Raw genomic sequence first — 24,301 nt, 5'->3', positions numbered from 1 at the left:
TTCATCACATTATGATGTTTGCATTAACTCATACATGGATTTTATTGGCTTATAAATAAAGTGTTCTTTAACCTTCAGTTTGGAACTTTCAGGTTGTTTTATGAACATGTAAATATGTCAGCCATTTGTTAGGGAAAATTGTTTTTAATGTTCATCTAATGTAGCTTTAAACTATTATAAGCTACTAGAACAGTGATGATCCTCAAATAAATCTTTGAAAATTTATCTCTTCCTAAGTATAACCTTTGACAATCAATCATGCTTCTTAGTGTCTTAACGTTTATATATTAGGATTTGGTTTAGTTATGAACACTCTTAGGTAATTCAATCAAATCCCAACCGTTATACGAACACATAAAATCAGTTTTACTAGAAAACTGTTTTATTCCATTTAGAAGATTGATTGACACTAATGGCTTAATTAGAAGAGATAGGATCAGTAAACTTTTCCAAAATCCATTTCAACTTCAGTTAGGGAGGTTATGTAATCATCAAAGTTAGTAGGTTTTGAAACCTAGATGACCTCCTGAGTTGATTATTGGGTTTGTTAGAAGTTTCAGTTTTATGGATTAGCTCTTGATTAGGTTTCTATCATTTTCAGGATTCTAAGTTTGTAAGAGTTGGTGCAGTATGGTGTACAAGAGGTGTAATCGGAGTTAAATTTGGAGTGAAATTTAATGACACTCTTCCCCCCGCCTCTTGTATTCCTTGCAAGTCATTATAAGGACTTTGACTGCTCCCACTGACCTTAGAAAACTTTAGGAACTCAGCATGCTTAGGGTCAATATTTAACGACCAAACAAATTCTAATAGAGAAAACATATTAATGAACATATTAATGACGTTAGTCATTGTAGTTTCTCTTGTTGAGGATTATGTTAGGTTAGATAAGATATCTAAGTGTGCCCACAATTAAGCAACAATGAAACTTTTGTAAAGGTAGCTTTAGATTTTAAGGAGACAAGTTTTGATAGAACAGTGTTAAGATGGAGCAGTGTCTTGTACAAGAGGTGTGTAAATTGAAGTAATATAAAGTTTTCACTCCCCACCTCTTGCAACTATTGCAAGTTATTATTAAGACACTTAATGCTCCCACTGATCTTTAATATCTCTAGAATGCTACAAGAGAAGTTTCAATGAGCTACGTGACGTGGGAACCTATCACATATACGTTAGACTTTATTTGATTCCTTTAATGTCCAGATATCATGAGAAACTTTAGGGACATATTTAATAGAAATCTTATTAAGTACATATGTGAATATATTTCTTTTAAAACTGTGGGCCATATATGACAAATTTAGATACAAGTAGATAGTCTTTAAATGATAAATGAATTATGTCTGAATGTTCCATTTGGAATAAGTTCCACGAATGTCAATGAATGACTTATGATGGACCCATACTTATTCCTTGAGCCAAGTGATATTTAGGGCTATAACGTCATGATTTAAAAACACTTAGAATGAGATTAGATAAGAAATCATCCTCATTAACCATGTCATGATTTCTCATGAATTTTGGTTATAATGGATGAAATTTGTAAGTCTCATTTTCCTTCTGTCAAATTTTTCATTTGCATGATGACAAAAGTTGTGAAAGTGTAAGGTATCATCTAGTTTTATCTTGATAATGTTTCAATCCAGGTATTTAGAACAAATAAGATGAAAGTTTAAGATAAGTGTGACTTTATGTTGACTATGCAAACCTCACAACCTTCATAACATTGCTTAATTATGATACTATATTCTGATTAATACTCGGAATATATGTACGGTATCGAAAAACGTTGTTAGAAGACTGCTTATTATTGTTCTTATAGCCTTAACATTTAATCATGTCACTAACTCTCATGTTAGTTATTTGTTAACTTCTGGTAAGGAAACGTTTAAAACTAGAGTGAAGTAATCATGTGTTAATAGGAATATTATAATTAGTAGACTTAAATATCTTTAATAAGTGACTATCTAATTAATTCATCCAACTGTTCTTTAGAATAATGGATAGTCTCGTTGCTTATGTTTAGTCTAATGACATAATTATGCAGTGAGATTTTCCTTTGAAGAAACTTGGAGTTAGGATTTTGTACTTGTATTTTGTCAATGGGCCTTAGAACAATCCTCTTTTAAAGTTTAAGTTGTTGTAGGGTGAGTAACAATTTATTTTCCAGCTTCAAACATTTATTTCTCTGTACATATGTTGCTTATCAACACACTCATTATACTTTAGTATTGTTGAGTGTTATAGTTGATTTATAAGGCATCAAATTGTACAAGTGAAAAACTTAATATGGAATGTACTGGAAAATGTACTTATTTCCATGCGTAAGCCCTTAGCTTTATGGGTCATGGTATTGTACATTATTATGTATTCACATATACCACTTAACTTTATAGTTTAGAATTTTAAAAGAAGGCATGCATCTTAGGAGTTCTAGTGATTATTCCATATATAAGAGATTAGCCTTAGGAAAATCTTAATCTGAAATAACTTTAGTGATAGCATTATGTTAGAGAGTTCTTGATTATCATAAGAGACATCATGTTCGATTTGTCCTGATCATCATGCTCTAATTTTCTTCTTTATTATCTTTATCAGAAGAGAGCAATAGGATTATCGTGTCTTAAGAAATAATCAAGGATTTAATTTAAGAGCTAATTCCAATAGAAACTTTAAATAAAGCAAACATTTTGGGTTTAGGAATTAGAGTGGATGAGATATATGTAGAAGTAAATTATAGTGAGTAAAATTATGGGTACTTAAAATAAGGCAGACGAAATGATCATAAAATTAAGTAAGGATTAATATAAGGATCATTATGTGAAGAGATTGTGATATGTCTATTACTAACATTAAAATAATAGACTTAGTAAAGTCCTACTTAAACAAAGACAAATCAGCTTTGGCCAGAAGTGTAATCATTTAAGTATGTGTGCAAAGTAATCGTGACAAATCAGCTTTGGCCAGAAATGAGACAATCACTTTAGTTATGCACTTGTCAAGCATGCTAAACATAAATGAATTAAATCAGCTTTGGCCAGAATTAAGACATTTCACGTTTGTAATGCATACTTAACATAGCTTTTATAATACTTGAACAATAAATAGATGTAGTAAATCAGCTTTGGTCAGAATTAATACATCAGAAGCTCATTCAAGTTAAGCTATTTTGGTTTTGTAAAACATTATTTGATCCTTATTAATTAACTAAGTATTTACAAAACCAATCATTCAAGTTGAGTCTTAGTTCACATTAAACAGCCTAAAATAATGAGGTTTCGAGTGAGATCTCAACTCATCTATGAGTTCTCGAGTGAGATCTCGAGTCAAGTCTCGACTCATCTGTAACATTATGAGGTCTCGACTCATTAAGGTCTCGAGTCGCAACCTCAGTGTCTCGAGTCGTAATCATGGTCTCGACTACTGTGTTTTATGAGATCTCGACTCAATGATGAGGTCTCGAGTCGCAACCACGGTCTCGAGTAGTGAAGATTGAAGCTCTTAGTCGAAACCTCAGTGGTCTCGAGTCGAAACCTTATGGTCTCGAGTCGAAATCGTGGTCTCGAGTTGTAAAGATTGAAACCCTTTATGATTTCGAGTCGCAACCTTGTGGTCTCGAAACTCCTGATTAGCAGCTGATTAGTGTGATAAGTTTGAATCAGCTAATTTTAAGAGATTTTGATCATAATTTCTAAAAATCTCATGTGTATCTATCCAAGTTAATTATTCGATTATAATTAAAATTATATTTTATTCGAAACTTGGAGATAAAGTTACACAATTTTAGGAATTATAATCAAACTTAATTTTATCACAAAATTATGTAATATCATCATAGCCATTCATATGACTAACTTAAACAATTCGATGACAATTAATTAATTTACGTAATAAAAATATGAAGCTTTCAATTAATGAAAGACATTATCAGTTTAACTTTAAATAAATGTTTTCATGAGGTGAAATCTCATAAACAATTCTCTGTATGAATTATGATTTCAATGCAAAAAATAAATAAAGTATAATGGAATGATAAGAATTAATATGTGGTGGAACTGAGAACGTGAACCACTAATTGCACAATCAATTCGACCGCCGTCATCAATGATATAATTTTGATTGATTTTAATTTTCAAATTAATTTGAAGATCATAAAAATCGCAAAACAGAAAAAGAAAATCAATCTTAATGTTTTAAATCCTAAAACATTGAATTCCTTGATTGAATTGATGTAATCAACATATGCTCTGATACCACATGTTGATTATATCATAAGAACAAGGGTAAAACATAAAACCCTAATAATGTAAATTCAATCATGAACAATAAAATAAGAGGTGTGTACCTGATTAGCAGTCACCACACCAGAGAGGGAAGTAGACGTCATGTTCGTCAGATTGGTCTGGTTCCCCTTTAGGATGTATCATCTTGATGGTAGTACCGAGTTCTTTAGGGTTGAAGAACTCGTAGTAATGGAGAGAGAGGAAGGGCGATATTGAGTGTGATGTTATGAATGTCTAACCCTAATCCCTCTCTAGTAATCTCCTTATATACACCCAAGGGGAAACCCAATTAGTTAATTAGGGTAATCTGGCCCATCAACAATTACCAACTAATTTATTATAGGTTTTAATATATTTTGATCCATATTATATAAATGATAATGATGGCTACTAGATTAAATATATAAATTAAAATATTTAATCTTACATTGGAATGACAAAATCAGTAACAAAATCCATATGTATAAACGAAACTATTGATGATCAACGAAAAGACTGATAAGACGAAGATGTTGTTTACAATCCAAATGAAGATGTTGTTACATACTTACATATTTGATTACTTATTAAAATTTATTATCAAAATCAAATTTGGAACTTATTTTCAAATTTATAGATTTAAGTTTAAATTTTAAGATTTTTTTAGTTCCTAGTTTGGAATACTTTTAAAAAAAATCCCAATCACATTAATTTCAAAGTTCCCACATTTTATTAGAAATCAAATTTGTAACTTATTTCCAAATTTATAAATATAAGTTCGAATTTTTAAAATTTTAAGATTTGATTGGTTCCTAATTTATGATACTTTCCAAATATTTTTCTCAATCACATCAATTTCAAATTTCTCATATTTTTATGATCGAAATAAACCAAATTAATTCACTACAATTTGGAAAACCTTGAATATAAAAATCTGAGCTCTAGTAAACAAACTTGGTAGTTTGAGCAAACCGTCTATTTATATATTTATTTTACTTATGTATACATGCACATAGTTATTTAATACACACAAATTTTAAGTTGATAAGTGCAATAAATCATGTAAACGCATCCTATCTCTCCCATTACATATTGTAAGCACGACACACATATTGAAAAAAATTGCATCTTTTATCTAATAAATGATTCTATAAAATGCATGTGTTGAAACAAATACCTAATAGATTTGTCCTGCTAAAAGGAGAAAGATTTCACATGCAAATAATCAAGAAATGTTAGTCAACCAGAATGACGCATTTGTTGATCATTTTGACCCACATAAAGAAAGCAAAAATAATACTGTATTTGGATGACAAATGTTGAAATTTGGCTTTTGTGCAGGATCAATCTCATTGCACAGAGACCGGTTTCAGTACTATTGACAACGCTGCCAAACCCTTGCTAATAAAGGAACTTAAAAAGCTATGGATAGAGGAGCGTATGACGAATCAAATACACTGCTTTTGGATGATTCTCCAATCCTGTAAGCTGTCTTTTGGTTTTCCTTCTTTTCATTTCTATTTTTTAGTCATGATTAAAGGTGTTCTGATTATATATGCTAATTGCTAGCCATGATTATATTTGAATTTTTTACTTGGAGGTCATCATAGGACCCAATAGCGACCTCCGTAATAATCTGGAAAGGCTGGCAGCATCTGATAATGTCCAAAACTTTGTAGAGCAAAACCCATTTGGTCAACCACCGATTACACATGATAACGAATCATGGAATTTTACCATGAGATCATTTGTTCCACCCAACCAGGAGCCGGTCCTTCTCGTACTAGAAAGAAACTTATTGTTCTTGATATCGGTGGGTTGCTTGTTGATGTCAGAACAGCCCCACGTGAAGGATCTAGAGAAGACACGATGCTTGGGTCAAAAGCAGGTATAGATTCTTAGTTTGATGATTTGCTTGTTGATGTCAGAACCGCTACTGTTTTCACTGCTCCAACCTTATTAGAACCCAAAACTTTGTTCGTACTTATCTTTGAAACTCTGAAGCATTGTGGTTATGTGATGAGACGTGGTTGCCGCACACGTTATGTATTCGCTTGTATACGCTATCTAATTTCTTATCATTGTCGTTATGTTACAGTTTTATACTCTGATTTATTAGACTTGTGGTATGTTATGCATGTGGTAGGAATTACTTGTCTCATAGACTCATACTCATTATCACTAGGTATAGTCAAACACCCCTCAATTAAAAAAAAAAAACAAAAAACCATGATTGGTCCCTCCTCTCTCTCTCCTCTCTCCTCTCCTCTCAAACAAATCGGTGACTACACACCGAATTTCACACCCTCTCTCCAACTCAAACACCCAACTCAATCAAGTGGGGGTGGTCACCGATCGGTGACTCCACTCAAACACCCAACTCAAACACCCTTATGTTAGTGATTGTATGTTCATAAAATCTAAGATAGGATTCTCTAGAAAAGATTTTTTTTTTGAGTTTGCATCTACATTGTCTTCTCACCTGTTATCGGTAACGGTATCCATATTGCCTCGTATCTATTATCGTCGTTCTGTCACGCTTTTCTTTTGTGCATGCTGCCTACAACGCAGTGAAAAGAATTGAATTCGAGATTGAAGACCTACATATTTGATATAATAAGTGACTTAATTAAATGTTATGCGTTTATGTTGGGTTCGGTATTGTTTTTTTTTAGAGTTAAATGCCATTTTAGTCCCTGTGGTTTGGGCCATTTTGCCAATTTAGTCCAAAGGTTTCATTTTTAACATGTGGGTCCAAAAAGGTTTCACAGTTGCCATTTTAGTCCACTGGTTAACTTCATCCATTTTTTCTGTTAACGAGAAGGCCAATTCGGTCATTTTATATGGCTGAATTGCCCTTTTAGTTAACAGAATTACATACAAAATGACCAAATTGGCCTTCTCGTTAACAGAAAAAATGGATGAAGTTAACCAAGTGGACTAAAATGGCAACTATGAAACCTTTTTGGACCCACAGGTTAAAAATGAAACCTTTGGACTAAACTGGCAAAATAGCCCAAACCACAGAGACTAAAATGGCATTTAACTCTTTTTTTTAAACGGCCAACAAACTCAATCTCGAGCACTCTCGGGCACCCACTGGACAAACGGAGTACTCCGAGAGTAACCCGAGTCCACCACCAATTCTGGGGAAAACCCGGTAACCCACCCGCCCGTAGGCACGATGGTAAAATTACCGGTAAAACCCGTTTGGCTCAAGGATCCAACCCAGGTTTCCCTGGGTCTCCTATCATTGTCCACCAGTGCCTCACTCTGCACCAAGTGGGAGTCGAACCTGCATCTCTCAAGAGAAATGCAAGCCCTCCACCACTTGATCTAGAGATCATTGGCGTTGGGTTCGGTATTGTAAGACCTCAATTAAGCTATGTAATTATTAAACCTGGGTACGGGTATAAAGAAAACCCGGGTTCGGGTACTTAGCTGAAATACCATACCCGGACCCAACCTACGGGTCGGGTTCGGGTTTAAAATACCCAGGTCTGGGTTCTTTTCGGGTTTGGGTTTTTTGTGTACCTCTATCCAAATATGCAGTCCAATAACTTTCGGTTGGTCCAACCGATTCAATCGAAGAGCGTTTGCGACTTTTATAAGTTTGATCTATATAAAAGTGTATATTGTAAATTTACATAATTAACCATTGATATTTTGAAGTTTGAATAATTTGATTTATATTTACTATTTTGTGAACGGGTAGCGTGAAAATTTGTTAACACAAATGCGGAAAATTTGTTAACCCATGATTTTTTTTGTATAATTTAGCAATTGCAATAGTTTTATTTGATTGTTTAATTTTGGACAGTAAAATAGTAATGATCTCTAGATCAAGTGGTGGAGGGCTTGCATTTCTCTTAAGAGATGCAGGTTTAACTCTCACATTGTGCAGAGTGAGGTACTGGTGGACAATATTGGGAGACCCAGGGAAACCTGGCTTGGATCCTTGAGCCAAACAGATTTTACCCGTAATTTCACTGTTGTGCGTACGAGCGGGTGGGTTACTGGGTTTTCCCCGGAATTGGTGGTGGACTCGGGTTACTCTCGGAGTACTCTGTTTGTCCAGTGAGTGCCCCGAGAGTGCTCGAGATTGATTCTGTTGGCCGTTAAAAAAATAGTAAAAGATTAAATAACACATACTAGACAGTAGACACACATGCTAAACCACGGGCAATCCGGTCCATCGGTATTAGTTCGATTTGTTACGGTAACGATACTCACTACAACAACTGAGAGAAAAAGCCCGAAAAATAAAATTGTGATACGTCAAGAAGGACGTCGACATGTATTCACATTGATCGAAAATCATCAAAACAAATACCAGTATTGGTTCCGATATTATTGATATCGGTATCATTATCATTCGGACAATATCACTTCCAGTTCGTTATCATATCGGTACGATACCGGCTAGGGGCGAGGGTAAAGTGTAAGGAGGTGTAGCACGGGCTACGGCTCAACCCCATATTCGTAGTGTAATTTTTTTTTTATTTTTCTTTCGGTTTTATATAAAGGATATCCCTAAAAAAATAAGATACTATAATTTATTAAAATTTCAATTTTTTATAAGTCGAAACCTTTTACAACATCAAACTTGTATAATAATTAAGCCCAAATGATAGAGTTAACCCAAATTAAGAATAATATAATTGAAAAATGCCCGATTGATAAACTTAACCCAAGCACCAAAACAAAAAAGTTATAGTTTTCTAGTTTTCTTGTTAAACTAGGTACTTGAATTCTTTGAAGTTGATGTTTGATTCCTTCAAGTGAAGATGAAATCATAATCTAAAAAACAATCTCGAATGGGTCCGAAATATTTGAACAGTGTTATGGTTTGTGTGGTCGAAAAATAAATTTTTGATAAAGTAAAAGACTACGATGTGATGGAACGATTTCAAGCTATGAAAATAATTAGACTACAAATCTATTAGGTATTTGTTTTACTTTATTTATTATCGTTTTTTATTATTATTGTACGATTGCATAGTAAAAAAATAAAATAAATTTTGGAATACTTCTAAGTTAATGGGCTAGATCCGCCACTGATACTGACACTTACTATTGCTTAAGTTACCAAAAAAATATTTAGTATTATAATTTTTTATGAACTAGAATTACCATCCGTCACAATACGGCGGAGATTCGTTAGTTATATATCATATTAGACTAGACGAAAGACAAATGTTTTTTATATAACTGCGAGCCTGCGGGTAAAAAATAGAAATAAATAACTAAGTTGATCTCTGACCCGCGCGTTGTGACAGACCAATCAAACGACATTTTATATTTGTGTTCGTTTGTTAAGGAAATGTACCTGTTCATGTTCGTTTGTATTTGTTTGTTAACTTTATGCAACAAATGAAAACGAACGTTGATAACACAGATGAGCACAAACTAATGTTCATGAACACAAATGGAAACAAATGAATACAAACAAACATCAAGAACAAAATATTTAATACAATGACACTTATTCAGTATTTTATTTGTCGTAGTTTTGAAATATTTAAATAAAAACTAAAAACTAAAAACGCTAACGAACTATCGAACACAAATGAACACGTTACAAAACGTTCACGAACATACATGAACGAATGCGACATCTGTTCATGTTTGTTCATTTAACTAAACGAACGAAATTTCATGTTCGTGTTCGTTTGTTTAATAACGAACGAATACAAGTGAACTTCCCGCCGAACGGTTCACGAAGTGTTCACCGAACGTTTGGTTCGTTTGCGGCCCTAATTAAAAGGGTTAAGTTACCAAAGATTGGAACTTTATATTTAAATTGCCAAAATCAAAATAATTAAAAGGGTTGAATTACTAAAGATTGAAACTTTAGATTTAAATTGGCAAAAATTGAAACTCTAGAGTTAGAAAGGAAAAACTTATTTATTTTTTGAAAAGAGTTAAATGCCATTTTAGTCCCTGTGGTTTGGGCTATTTTGCCAGTTTAGTCCAAAGGTTTCATTTTTAACCTGTGAGTCCAAAAAGGTTTCACAGTTGCCATTTTAATCCACTTGGTTAACTTCATCCATTTTTTCTGTTAACGAGAAGACCAATTCGGTCATTTTGTATGTAATTCTGTTAACTAAAAGGGCAATTCAGTTATATAAAATGACCGAATTGGCTTTCTCGTTAACAGAAAAAATTGATGAAGTTAACCCAGTGGACTAAAATGGCAACTGTGAAACCTTTTTGGACCCATAGGTTAAAAATGAAACCTTTGGACTAAACTAGCAAAATGACCCAAACCACAGGGACTAAAATGGCATTTAACTCTTTTGAAAAACTTTTAAAGCCAAGGGTACAACAACCATAAAGCACAAATATATTGGTTATTTATAGTATATTAATATTAGAGAAAGTGCCCGGATAGTCCTTGTGGTTTGCCTATTTTTCATCTTTAGTCCTTAACTTTCTAAAATTATAGCTATAGTCCCCAACTTTTGTAATTTCGTTCTCGGATAGTCCCTGGTGCGGATGGGGGTTAGTTTTCTCAGTTAAGTTGGTGTTAAATTACTAAATTACCCTTAATATAAAACAAAATAAATTAACTAAGTATTCAACCAAAAAAAAATTATGGGACCCACTTGTAATAAAACAAATAACAACCCCACCCCACCCCCACCTTTCTCTCATTCTTTCTCTTTGTTTATGCACCACCATCAACGAACACCCCTTGTAAAAGATAAAACCTCCATCCAAACACCTCGGTCCACCATCAACGACCAACACCACCGCCTTTCACCACCATCTAACCACCGGAAAACCCAACCACCATTGAACCACCGAATAAAGACTAAGTACCACCGCCTTTAACCACCATTATACCACCAAAAAACAAAACGTAACGGGGTAATCTAACTGGCATCGACGGGGAGTTGCAGAGGGCAGCGTTACTTGATTGGTTCGACGGGGAGTTGTAGAGGGCGGCGTTAGTATTTTAAGGTGAAACAAGAATCCGGCAAAGCACCACCAAAAGTGGTAGCAGTGGCAGAGAGAGTACCAGAAGGAGTAGTGGTACCGTCGGTTAAGCCATCGACGATCTCGGAGCCACCGTCACTGATATTATTACTCACGGTAAGGATTCAACTCTAGCCGTTGATTATTCCGATTCTGATAATAATATTATTGATGATAGTGAGACTAAATGCACAAGTTAGAATGATTCAGAATGATATGGATACGTATTTGAAGGAGGTTGAGGATGTAGTGGAGTTTAATGAGTGGAAGCTAGGGTTTGATGTTGGTGAGAAAGTGCAGGAGATTGATGAAATTGTGGCGGGGATGGTTGTGGCAGTGGTGATTATGGTTGGGGGGGGGGGTAAATGGTGGTGGTGGTTGAAGGTGGAGATGGTGGTGGTGGTGTGGAGTGGGGAAGATGAAGTGGGTAGGGTGGGTGGTGGGTCCCACACAAATTGTAAAATATTAATTATTTCTTTTAACTTTTTAGTTATTAATTTGACAGTGAGGGTGTTTTTGTCATTTCACACGCACCTAACACAAAAAACTAACCCCCATCCACGTCAAGGACTATCCGGGAACGAAATTCAAAAAAATAGGGACTATAGATGCAATTTTAGAAAGTTAGGGACTAAAGACGAAAATGGGCAAACTATAGGGATTATCCGAGCATTTTTCTCTTAATATTATATAATCTATACTATATAATAAAAGAAACCATTTTTGGGACACTTGTCATCATATTAGGCCATGTTTTATAGATAAGTATTAGTTTAGTTTAATCTTTTCTAATCTATACATATAATAAAGTAAACCAATGTGTGACACGTGTCATTCATTGGATGCACCTATTTTTGGGTTTTCCCGCCTTTCTTTTATATTTATTTTCTAATAATTTATCTTCTAATTTGTAGATAATATTAAATAGAAAAATGTTTATCTGATAATTATAACCCTTTTATTGAAATTTGAAAAGGGTTTCACGCTTTTTTGGATTTTATTAAAATTCATGACTACATTATATAATTATAAGTTTGAATATATATGTCAAAATTAAAAATTATTCTTCAAAAATTCAGTAACATCCATACTCTATATATACATTTAGAAAAATGTTAATAATTGCAAATAATACTAAATAGAAAAATGTTAATTGAATACAAAAAAAAAATATAGGATATCATCAAATGTATATCGATTACTTAAATGAGTATACACATGCATGGGCGGTGATAAGGGTGTGCGGGTAGGACCACCGCACAGGGTCTGTAATTTAGAGGGGCACGTGTTTTTTATATAAAAAAAACCGATATCTATGTTAATTTTTTTAAAATAGCATACCAAACATGCTCTTAGTGAGCCCAATACCCATTGGCATTAGCTTTAGGGCATGTTTGGCTAAGCTTTCTGAAAAAAATTATTGACTTATTGGCTTTTTGAAAAGTCATAATCTACAAAGTGATGTTTGACAATATGGGTGTATGTGAGAGGAAAAAACCAATAAGTTAATAAGACACTCCATACTACTTTTCCAAAACCCCAATAAGTCTATAAGTTGTTTCAAAAAACATAACCAAACATGCTCTTACTGAGCCCAATACCCATTTTATTTTAAAATTAAATAATAATATTAAAACATTACAAAAGAACATATTTTTTCGAGCCCAAACAAGGTACATGAATTCTTACAGACGACTCTGTACACATGTATGAGATTTTTTTACTATTATTATTAGTTTCATTATTTATCAAATATATATAAATGTCTTCGTCTTTGATTTGCATTTACAAGAAATATTTATTATATAGTTTAAATTGTTCAAACCCGTGTAACACACGGGGAACTAATCTAGTATAATATAAAAAAGAGTTAATTACTGTTTTCGTCCCTGTGGTTTGTCAAAAATCACTATTTCAGTCCATTAGTTTAAAAATTGCGATTTCAGTCCCTGTGGTTTCACTTTCGTAAATAGTGATTTTTGACAAACCACGGGGACGGAAACAGTAATTAACTCATTTAGATATCTTTTTGTTTTTTTATTAATAAGGGCATTATGGTCAATTCACGTGTCCTTAACAGAATAAATGGATGGGGTTAACGGAGGTGGACTGAAATGGTTACGAAAGTGAAACCACAGGGACTGAAATCGCAATTTTTAAACTATTGGACTGAAATAGTGATTTTTGACAAACCACAAGGACGAAAACAGTAATTAACTCTATAAAAAATTAAGAAGATATTGCTAGAGCCTAGTGGTAAATTGACAAATTGTATCCACATGTTTAAGAAGGCTGGTGAGCTAGGGTTTGGGTCAAAATGACACAAAAAGTCTTCTAAAGTTGCGGTTCTTACAACAACAGGCAAGTTCTCTCTATCCCTTCATCAAATCCAATTTCCCCTCTTTTTTCTTCTTATTATAATTTCATTACTTTGTTTTAATTCTGCTTAATTAATCGTTTATTCATCATTTACATCGGAATTTAGGTTTTTTTTCTATCGTTACTTGTTTAACATAACTCAAAGCTTGTTTGATTCTTGACGTTGATGCCAAATTTCATTGTTTTCAGATACTGGTACAGATCTAACGTAGCTTGATTTGGTTTTTATCGCTTCAATTTCATAGTTCCTGTTCTCGAACGCTGTTGGTAAGTTTCTCTCTCATCTTGTTGACCAGTTTTCTAGTTCAATTTTGACTATTTTTTGAGTGTTTTATTGATATGATTTGCTATGTTTTTTCATTGATTTTGGTCTAGGGTTAACATGTTTTAATTTGAAATAAAAAACCATATAGATAAAATTAGGTTTTTCAATTTGGGTTTTTTTTATTTATTGATTTTTTGTTTGGAGGATTTTAAGATGTATTAATTTTGAATATGTTAACCAGTTTTTTATAATTAGTTTTTTTCTATGGATTCATTATTCACATATTTACTTTTATACATCGGATTTGTGGTCTTTGTACTTGTATATCATTGAGGATGATCATTCTTTGTGTATACTCGACTAGATTATTATTTGATTTGATCCATAGTTATTAAAGGCGCGAGGCGCACTCAGGGCGATTTGTTGGGCCCGGGGCTTTATTTGCGCCTAGGCGCGCCTGTATGCTCGCTTTAATAACTATGACCTGAAGCATAGTTATTATAGGCGTGAGGCGCACTCAGGCCGATTTGTTGGGCCCGGGGCTTTATTTGCGCCTGGGCGCTCGCTTTAATAACTATGATTTGATCACAAAAGAGATTATGTATACACTCGAATAAACGCAAATTACACATACAAAGTAGAATTCACAAATCGTATAATTTACAAATTCGTCAATTGGGTTTCCTTTGGTTCAAGTATAGAACAAAGAGACACTCGGTAACATGGGATTACCGGTGTAATATGGAACTTTCATGTATGGACGTGTAATTCTTTTGTTTTTGTACTTGACGTGCTCTAACGGTTGTTGGTCCAAGATGAATAAAAGATGTTGGTCTTTCAAAAAAAATTATAGTATCGTACTGTCGCTCATGAATTTGCGCGTTATTATCGATCGTTGATTCGTTTCAGGCTGAACCATGGAGCAACCGAAAAGGTTACTCCTTGATCATTGGGTCGAGTCATGGACTTATGGAAACAAAACAACTTTTGTACAAAGATTTTTCTTCCCAACTCTTGGAAACCTAAAGATGGGAGAGAGCCTCGGTGCGCCGGGGTCTCCTTTTTGTTGGCGGATTTTTATTTTATTTTCTTTTGCTTCATATGTTTTTTTCTTGCAATTTTGGTTGTTTGCAGATAATCAACGATGAGTCGATCAGATGGACCCCACAGGCCGTTTCTCCCAATTGGGAATCCGTTTAAAATGATGATGCACAAAACCTCTCATCTACCATCAGCGGTACTAATCGCTTACGAGAAAAATCTAGCCGAAAGGTTTCGCCAACTGAAACCAAACAACGCAACCGATGTCATTAGCTTTTCATGGATGAAATCCGCATTGGGCTCTATCTGTGAGACACTTAATGACATAAGAAAACTCATTGTAGATTTGGAACTCCCTATATGTAGCTGGGACGGCAAATGGGTCGATATGTACTTAAACAACAGTTTGAATCTACTTGATTTTTGCAGTGCTTACGGGACCGATATCGTAAGACAAAGATTCGGCTATGTCATGTTGAAATGCGCGTTACTCGATCTAGAATCCGGTAATCCACAAAAGCTCATGCTGGCATCTTCTTCGTTTCATGAATGGATGCAATATCAAAGGCGGTATGACAACTCGAAACTACAGGATTGTTGTGATGTCATATCCAAGCTTGAGGAAACGCTTAACTTGCCGAAAATCAAGAACATACCCAAAGCAAAGGACCTGGTCCGAGCCATGTACGGACTCAAGGTTCAGACCATGTTCATTTTCAGCACGTTAGTGGCTGCATTTTCAACTACATGTCGGACTCTTGTAGATTTGCAGGTTCCCAAAGAGTATTTGTGGCATGAATCGTTTACCGAATTGCAAACCGTTATGAACGGTGAAATCAAGAACATTTATGCCTCTGGGGATATTTATACATTAAAGGAGCTTCGATTACTTGACGAAAACGTCAAGAAACTGTACCCTTTGCTTCATGATGGGTTGGGTGAAGTAACGCAGGAGGTTTTCCATGGGTATTGTTCCAAGTTGATGGAATGTAATGAGAAGTTTCTGGTGGGGTTAGATGAACTTAAATCGGAAATGGATCGGTTTTTCAAAGTCGTCGTTGACGGGCGTATGGCTTTGTTGGACAATTTTCAACAGCAGCCACCCAGAAGAGGTGTGCAGCAGGTTAGAATGTGATTTTCGTTGGAAAGTTCTTCGATATTATCGTATGTGTATAGGTGTTTCGGTCAACTATGTTCGTCATGTTGTCTTTATGCTGTATCTCGGTTGCCTTTTGTTGGTAGGTACTTGGGTTATTATATGTGTTTTGTTTTGGCATCAAATTTGCCGATATATGTTTATTGTCGTAGAGAAACTTGCTATAGATTTTGTTAAGCATTTTGAACAGGTTTTGGCATCTTTAGACACGTCGTTTGACTTTATCTTATGCTGTCTTGACTTCAATTTTCTTCTTGATTCACAAGAGAAAAGTGAAAGATTGCCAGCAACTTGGTGGATTTGGGCAAATCACCATAGCATGTATGTGCGTGCGTGCACACACACAAATAGTTGATGTTTTGGTTGTGTCTCCTGATTAGATTTAGACCATGGTGAGTTCGGACAAGATTCGAGTCTTGTTGTTGATTTCTTACTCTTTGTGATTCAGTCCAAAAGTAAAGTGTAAAAGATCAAATTCGAAATATGATGTGTCCACGGATTGGGATCTTCGTATGTTAATGATGATTCAGTTACAAAGTATAAACATAGAAAAGGGTTGGCTCCTGTTAAAAATAAAGTACCCATCTGGCCATCTTACAGCATTACCAACATGAGAGGCTGATATGTGATTTCTGCATGTTGCAACCAAGAGTTAACACTAGCGTCTAGTTGTCTACACACATGATCAAGGGTAGAAAACATCGGTCTTTTTTTTCTATACGGATACATTTTTTATACGTTTTTTTGGAAAACTTGTGATTGCTTTGGAAATCTTTTTTAACACATGAATGAAATCTGCAAGAAAATGGAAAGTTGAGGAACCATAGGGGCTGTTTGTTTTGCTCTTAATGGTTCAGACAGTTTGTTTTGCGAGTAGATGTCTGAATGGTTCAGACATTTGCTTCTCAATGGTTAAGCATTATACTTAGTCTGAATGGTTAAGACATCTAATCTGAATTGGTCAGACATTTGCCTCTAAACGGTTAAACATCATACTAGATCTTAATGGTTCAGACCTCCTACTGGTTCAGCACTTAACCATTCAGAAGTTGCCAAACAGACCCTAAGTCTGACCATAGGGGAGGTCGAGGTAAATGGATACCGATTTTTGGTGAAGTTGGAATGCTTTGTTTGAATTTGCTCTTGCTAACGACTTCCTTGAAGATGTTCTTTTCAAGCCATGTCTTTCAACAACCCACGCTACTTGTCTCATAGTCTTAAAGTTATAGTTCATGAGTCCAACTTATTCACCGACAATTCAAAGAATCTCAAAAGCTATGAGACAAATTGTGTAGGTTGTTGAAAGAGATGACTTGACGTTGGGTATCTTCAGAAAAAGGCTACTTGTGGTTTTTTTTTTTTTTTTTTTTGAACAGTTTAAGTAATTTTATTAATATAAAACAAGCTTGCAAGCAAGATGCTTTGCAAGAACATATAGACCACCAGAATTTGACTTGCAGCAACCAACCAAACACTAATCATACACCAACAGTTACATTAGTCAAAAACATAAGATCTCCAAGTCAATGAGTGTTCCTTTGAGCGGTAATTTCTTCGACTAGCGTTGTCATTGTAGGCTGCTTACCGTCGTTTCTTGTTTTCCAAAGGCTCCACAGCGCCGTGAGAAGTATTGTGTGGAGAGCCTTTCTTTTGCCTTTGGACCCGTGATTGTGAAGGTGTATTCCGAGTAGATCACGGAGGCTGAAAGCATATACGGATGGGATTTTACACCACAGAGACAAAATCTGCCACATATGTTGAGAGAATGCACAGGAAACAAATATTGTTTCTGGAAAATCACTGCACATGAAGCGAAGATCTGAGTTCACAGAGATGTTCCTGCGAATTAACAAATCCTTCGTTGGGATCCTGTTTCTGAACGTGCTCCATGCCAAAATTGTAGGGCCCAATTGTTCCACTCGTATGTATACAACCTATGCGAGTCAATGTGTTGTTTCACACTTTTGAGTTTTGACAGAAAAATAACCTGACCCGTCGACCACTTATCCATATTTAAAGAATGCGCCAGCTGCAGTAATGATGCCTGGAGCTGGCCCAGTTCAGCCATTTCCAGGTTGCCCGTTGGTTGTCTCCTCCATGCCCAGACCCCGCTTTGACCCGACCCTTTGTTACCCACTCTATCCACTACCGTGCACCATTTATTTGGTTTAGTCATTTGTTTATATTCTTCACCCATTGTCTCAATACAAGCTTCTTTTGACACAAAAACACCATTGAAGACGGCCTATGTGTAAATTTTTTCTTGATTTACTTGCGTTAATCATTCTCAATAATTTGTCAATACAAATATTATAAGGTGGCGGAATTTGGTGATTCCAATGCGACGAGTTTATTGGAGGTTTATGTTGATGTTATTCAGTAATATGATAATAAGCCTGTTGTTATTGTTATGACTGTAAACAAAATTATTACATTACATTTATTATGGAAAGACCACTATTTTAGGATTTGCTAGACTACATAAAACAATGAGCCAACTCTGATGCGAATATAATAAAAACAAAATTAAGACCATCTCCATCGCGGAAGAAATAGGCAATTATGCTCGTTTGCACCCTTACCTATTAAAAACCCCATTTTTTTTTTACAAAAAAGCTAGTTATAACTAATACTCTTGAAAGAACCTTCTTTAAATGATACGTATACAAGTAATGTCTCATTGTACGAATTTCAAATTCTTTGTAATGAGGAATAATACTTGCATAATCAACACTATTCACAATTATCACTTAGATTTGGAAAGTTGGTTGCACACTTATAATTAGCACTCATTATAAATAATTAAAAGTGGAAAGTTAGATGCACCACTGTAATAAGTTAGACGCACTATTATATACAGGTTTAGATTATTATATAGAGGTTCAGATACATTTGTTGCAATCAAGCTGGCAACAAAATCTTTAAAAAATGATGTTTAAAAAAATATAGCAATTCAATATCAAATAAAGAGAATAATAATTAAATGATGTTTTATGGTATTAAGCTCATAATTTATTTTCCTAAAACTCACATTAAAAGTTACAGGAAGGGCTAAAACTGCATAGGAAAAGAAAGTGGAGGGGTAAAAGATGTAGCTACCTCATTATTATCTTAATTCCAACACATATCTCATCTCTCTGCCGTTTTATCTTCGAAATTCTTCTGCTAATCAGTGATCAATCAATCCATTGGGAATAGCCCAATGGTGTTGGCCGTTCAAAAAAAAAAAAAAAAAAAAATAGATTATTTTTTTCTACATATGTGCTTATTGTTTTCCATGGATTTTTGATACATGAATCCTGGTAAACATGTTTAATTTGTTACAAATCGGCACAAAACATGATTAAGAGAACACAGGCTACACAGAAAGCATGTTACCAAAACTCACACCAACAAATTTGATCATTTGTTCATACTTCATATCAAGATAACATGGATTTCCAAAACCAAACACTATCTTGAAACGAGATTATTCTGTCCCCCAAAAAACAAATGACGACAGATTAACAACACATGCTATTTACAAATCTGCCCTTCATTCTTGTAGTTTATATGTACCAGAAGCAAGTCAACAAAACACCTACACACCTGCCACCAAAAACATCACAAACACCATATTCTTGCAACTGCAAATTCGCGTTATTTTACACGATACCTGGGGTTTACAAAAACCAGAAGTAATACATGTTCAAGACTTTTATGAAGTCGGGATTGCTTTCCCGGGCAACACTTGAAGACTGCTAAATGAACCGCCTGATGTAACCTTTCCGGTTCCCGCATCATATGAAGAAAATAATTTCTTCTGTACAAACACAAAAAAAAAAAAAAAAAAAAAAAACGTTTTAAATCACTCATAAAAATAGTAAAACTAAAACAAAATTGCATTGTTTGACCCAAAAGGTTGACTTTTTCATTGAAACTTGTTGACAAAAATCAATGTCGAATTTCATTTGCAACTAGGGTCAACGCAGTTGGAATCGGTATGTATCGCACACCATAACAACCGATGAATAAATTCGTAAAATTATACAGAATGATATCTAAAAGTGTTATGTTATTTGCGTCGTAGCTCGGCTCTGAACATCAAAATAATAAGCAAAGGTAAAACAATATGGTAAATAACAAAAGTAGAAAAAGGTAAACGAAAAAGAAAACGATAGGAACTCGGCCGGTTTCAGTGCACTCGTAATAGCAAAAAAAAGTTAAAAAAATATGTCCAAAAGGGTATCGCCGCGTTCTTTAAAAAAACTAAACTAAAAAAAAAACTAAAAACAAGCAAAAAAAAGTAGGTGCAAGTTAGCTAAGCCTATGGCTCACATTAGCATGGGCTCACTATTAAACTTTTCTTCTATCTATATAAAGATAATAGTGACCAATAAAAAGTACTTACATAGTCCTCAAACTGGGGGCTTTTGAGATTAGCACAGAGATTTTTCATCAACGCAACCACCTGTAACAATAACCGTTATACTGTCTTTACAAACAACATATTTTATGTAGTTCAAAATAAGTAACCTTAAACGTAACAAATAAGTCATACCGTTTCAACATCCACAGGATCCATCATCTTTAATTTCTGCAAGTGATTAGCTTCATTGGGGTCAAAGATCCCACCGATGAATCTGTAAACTTTCGGGAAGTCTGGCATGACTGCACATAACAGAAAGCTAAATATTAACTATATTAAGGATTATGAGTTTTATATAAAAATACTTTTTTAAGTTCTTTGAAATAGTTGAAAAGCCAATATTTTTATCGGATTATACCTCGTGCTATCTTACTGTGCTTTACTTCATGTTCGCTCGTTGTTTCACCAGCTGACCATTTCGGATCACCTTCACTGCTGCTACTGCAACAGTTATGTGATCTGACATCATCTGCAATGCCCAAAAAAAATACTTGTTAAAATCCATTGTTTTTCTATAATAACAAGGATTAAAAGAAAAAAAGTACACGGATGGTCCCTTTGGTTTGCACTTTGTAACGCATTTAGTCCCCAGCTTTTTCCAAAAGTACATGGATGGTCCCTGTGGTTTGCACTTTGTGACGCATTTAGTCCCTAACTTGGACCTGCTAAAACCTTTAGATTGGTTGGCTAATGGCTAGGGACTAAATGCATTACAAAGTCTAAACTACAGGGACCATCCATGTACCTTTGGAAAGCTAGAGACCAAATCCAAAATTTTGGTAAATCGCAGGGACCATCCATGTACTTCACTCATAAAAAACAAACAAATGTGAACATGGGCTCAAACCTTGTGTGGGCTCATTAGGTGCTGTTATTGTATTGTACATCCATGGGTTTGTATCCCACTGATACGGATTGTTCATGATTATATCGTCACGTCTGATGACATCAGTAACGAACTGTTGAGATCCTACTGATTTAGGTACATCTGAAATTTAAAAAAAAAGTGCATATGAGTGTCAGTAGGGATTGTTTGGATACTTTTTAGACTTTTGTAGGGGAAAAATCTTAAATAACAATCCAACCGTTCTTCGGGGCTTTGTGAGGATATGGATGTGACGCTTTCCTCTTTGGGCGTGGGGGTGGGACGTGCTCGTTGGTCCCACTTTTTTGGACTTTTAGAAAGTACTTCTGAGCATGGCTGCGTATCTGCCAAATATAAATGAAAAGAATTAAAATTTGATTTCATGTTTTGATTGTTAAAAAACAAAACCTACAATCCGATTTCCTTTTTATGCAAATTTAAGAAGCTGCTGCTCTATATAAATATTAGATATTAGATATTTTGATACTGTAATGAGATTGGCATTTTATCAGATTACCTGGATAGCAGTCTTGGACCCAACAAAAGCTTCAATCTTTTTCCAGTCACGATCAAAGCTGGAAATTATAAAAAAAGAAATTAGTAAAAGAAGTCAGAATCTCATCACTCAGTTTATTGATGATGTTTAAATACATCGGATGTGGTCCAACTACATTTAAATCGTCATTTATGATCTAGTCTTTGCCCTCTTGACGAGTCTATTAGACAGAGTAGCTATCCATTCTAATTTCTAGGCTTCTAGCTCAAGAATTCATATAGCTCTCAGAAATGTTATTGGGCCCAAATCAAAATACAACGATCCACATTCCAACACAAACCCGAGCCACAAGGGTTCTATTGACAGTGTCTAAGATAACTGAATCCTAATAGCTTGCTTATACATCAATTACATCCTTAACAAACAATTAAACATATCAGAAAATGATCTTTGATAGTGACAGAAATAGCATTACAAATCTACCAGAGTAAGTATATCACATGGGATGTTCAATCGGAAAACGATCTTTGATTTGACCCCTAAAGCTTTAAGCACCAGAATTTATATAACTTCAAATTATTATATAGACAAAACCATGTTTAAACTTTTAAAAATACCACAATTCATAAATAAATAACTATTTTAATTATAAAAATCCTCCCTTTTTATAAAAGATCAAGCCTTCACCTAGTAAATCAAACTATTTCTTTTTCATTCAAATGTGACACACTACCAAAAAAAAAAAAATAATAATAAATAAAAAAATAAAAGAATAAACACTTACTTTGGTTAACTAACTATTGCATGTGCTTATATTTATAGAGTTAATTCTCATAATTTTACCTACACAGTGCCAATTTAACCCAAATATAATTCAACAACAACAATTGCAGTCAATTAACTTACTATACACACACACACGCACATAGATAGATACACAAATACATATTATATATATAGAGAGAGAAACATACAGATGAAGCGCTTCGAGAAACTTATCGTGTTCAACGTCGGTCCAATTCTGTCTAGATTTGGTGATTGTATAGGGCTTTCGAATCTTCTTATTGGTGTCATCTAACGGGAAATTAACGCCGACGGCTGAATTGTTAGTGCTCACCGGCGCCTGAATCAGAGAATCGAAACCCATACAAGTAGTATCAATGACTCCGATAATCAATAGAAATAGTGATTGTTTGGGGATTAGGGTTTGGTTGAATCGAGGGTTTTAGAATTGGGGTTCTTCCAGTTGAATTGAGAAAGTTCTGAGGATTACAAAGTAAATCGCGGTTTTGGGTTTTGTAGAGAGAGAGAATACTAACGAGAAATGGTGGCCGGACACGTGTCTGGGGTTTGAATAAAATAACCACAATCTCATATGTCACCTTTTATTTTTCTTAACCAAAAAAAGGAATATATAAGGGAAAGTATATTCCTTATTTCCCTAAAAAAAAACATCGAAAATTTACGTCGAGCGTTTATAGAATGGAACTCTAGTGAGAAGAAAGCTAGGTCCATAGTGTAGGTTTGAATTTGGATTGAGCTCATTTGATTTAATCTTTTATAAGCTGATCTTAAGCAGCTAACGACTAACTCGATTTGTTTACACTTTCATTTGTGAGTCCCTTCGATGACGATAACACTAATGAGCAATTTACTCTTTGAGATATATCTATAAGTATTAAATAAGTAACTATTTATGTTACATGTCAAAATATTCTGAGTATAAAGTTCTTCTCTCCGCTCCTCTTATTTCACCATTCATTTTCATTATTATTATTATTTTATTACTTAAGTTACTTATACGTGGAGCAGTTTGTATGTAGCTTATAATTTACCTAGTTTAGTCTGCCTCATTCTTCTGTAATTGGTTTTGAACCGACTTTTTATGTTTCCTTTGTTGTTGTTAAGTCTTCCGTGACACCTTGCTATGGGGCTAGATGTTGTTGGGGTTTAATAAAGAGCTTGTAGCTTATAACTTACCTAGTTTAGTCTGCCTCATTCTTCTGTAATTGGTTTTGAACCGAGTTTTTATGTTTCCTTTGTTGTTGTTAAGTCTTCTGTGACACCTTGCTATGGGGCTAGATGTTGTTGGGATTTAACAAAGAGCTTGTGTTGTCATTTAAAAAGAAAAAAAAAACTTATACGTGATTTCGGTCGTATCTTATTTCAAAATATGGTATTAGAATTCATAAATCTTCATTACTAACTATTTTATATTTTCTTTATTCAACACGTGTAATACTAAGGTTTCCAACCTAGTTTATAATAAAAATAAGAATAAATAAGTAAATGTTAATAGTTAAGAATATAATTATTAAGCTATACCTACAATAATAAGTATCTATTAAAACAAAAAAAGTTTTCGTACCAGAAACTAATTAACCAACAAAGCAGATAACGTAGCTTGACTTTAATAAATCCAACTTAAAAGATTACATGAGGCGTAGG

At 34.4% G+C, this 24,301-nt stretch overlaps 2 protein-coding genes across 6 annotated transcripts; one reads left to right on the top strand and one right to left on the bottom strand.

Annotated features, from left to right (window-relative positions):
• The first annotated feature begins 13,519 nt into the window (after window positions 1-13,519).
• On the top strand, window positions 13,520-16,293 carry LOC110915475 (protein BPS1, chloroplastic). Of its 4 annotated transcripts, none has more exons than XM_022160181.2 (3): window positions 13,520-13,604; window positions 13,812-13,889; window positions 15,022-16,293. In XM_022160181.2, exon 3 carries the CDS (start codon window positions 15,032-15,034, stop codon window positions 16,061-16,063), a length of 1,032 nt encoding a protein of 343 aa, XP_022015873.1. In that variant the 5' UTR covers window positions 13,520-13,604; window positions 13,812-13,889; window positions 15,022-15,031; the 3' UTR covers window positions 16,064-16,293. The 4 variants fall into 4 exon arrangements, with proteins under 4 accessions (XP_022015873.1, XP_035840789.1, XP_035840788.1 ...); XM_035984896.1 differs by having other exon boundaries at window positions 14,797-16,293; XM_035984895.1 differs by lacking the exon at window positions 13,520-13,604 and adding an exon at window positions 13,618-13,728 and having other exon boundaries at window positions 14,797-16,293.
• A 3,131-nt stretch (window positions 16,294-19,424) lies between these two features.
• On the bottom strand, window positions 19,425-23,228 carry LOC110915574 (protein REVEILLE 6). 2 transcript variants are annotated; one of them, XM_022160300.2, is made up of 9 exons: window positions 22,828-23,124; window positions 21,875-21,932; window positions 21,578-21,701; window positions 21,340-21,480; window positions 20,851-20,961; window positions 20,625-20,734; window positions 20,475-20,534; window positions 19,740-19,886; window positions 19,425-19,672 (listed from the first exon to the last, which is right to left on the bottom strand). In XM_022160300.2, the coding sequence occupies exons 1-8, from the start codon at window positions 22,998-23,000 to the stop codon at window positions 19,782-19,784; spliced, it is 882 nt and encodes a 293-aa protein (XP_022015992.1). In that variant the 5' UTR covers window positions 23,001-23,124; the 3' UTR covers window positions 19,425-19,672; window positions 19,740-19,781. The 2 variants fall into 2 exon arrangements, with proteins under 2 accessions (XP_022015992.1, XP_022015993.1); XM_022160301.2 differs by having other exon boundaries at window positions 19,507-19,672; window positions 19,769-19,886; window positions 22,828-23,228.
• Between the last annotated feature and the right edge of the window lie 1,073 nt (window positions 23,229-24,301).

The sequence above is a fragment of the Helianthus annuus genome, chromosome 16, assembly GCF_002127325.2.
Source record: "Helianthus annuus cultivar XRQ/B chromosome 16, HanXRQr2.0-SUNRISE, whole genome shotgun sequence".
Classification (NCBI taxonomy): domain Eukaryota; kingdom Viridiplantae; phylum Streptophyta; class Magnoliopsida; order Asterales; family Asteraceae; genus Helianthus; species Helianthus annuus.
The sequence above is the reverse complement of the archived record's forward strand: the minus strand, read 5'-3'. Positions and strand labels throughout refer to the sequence as shown.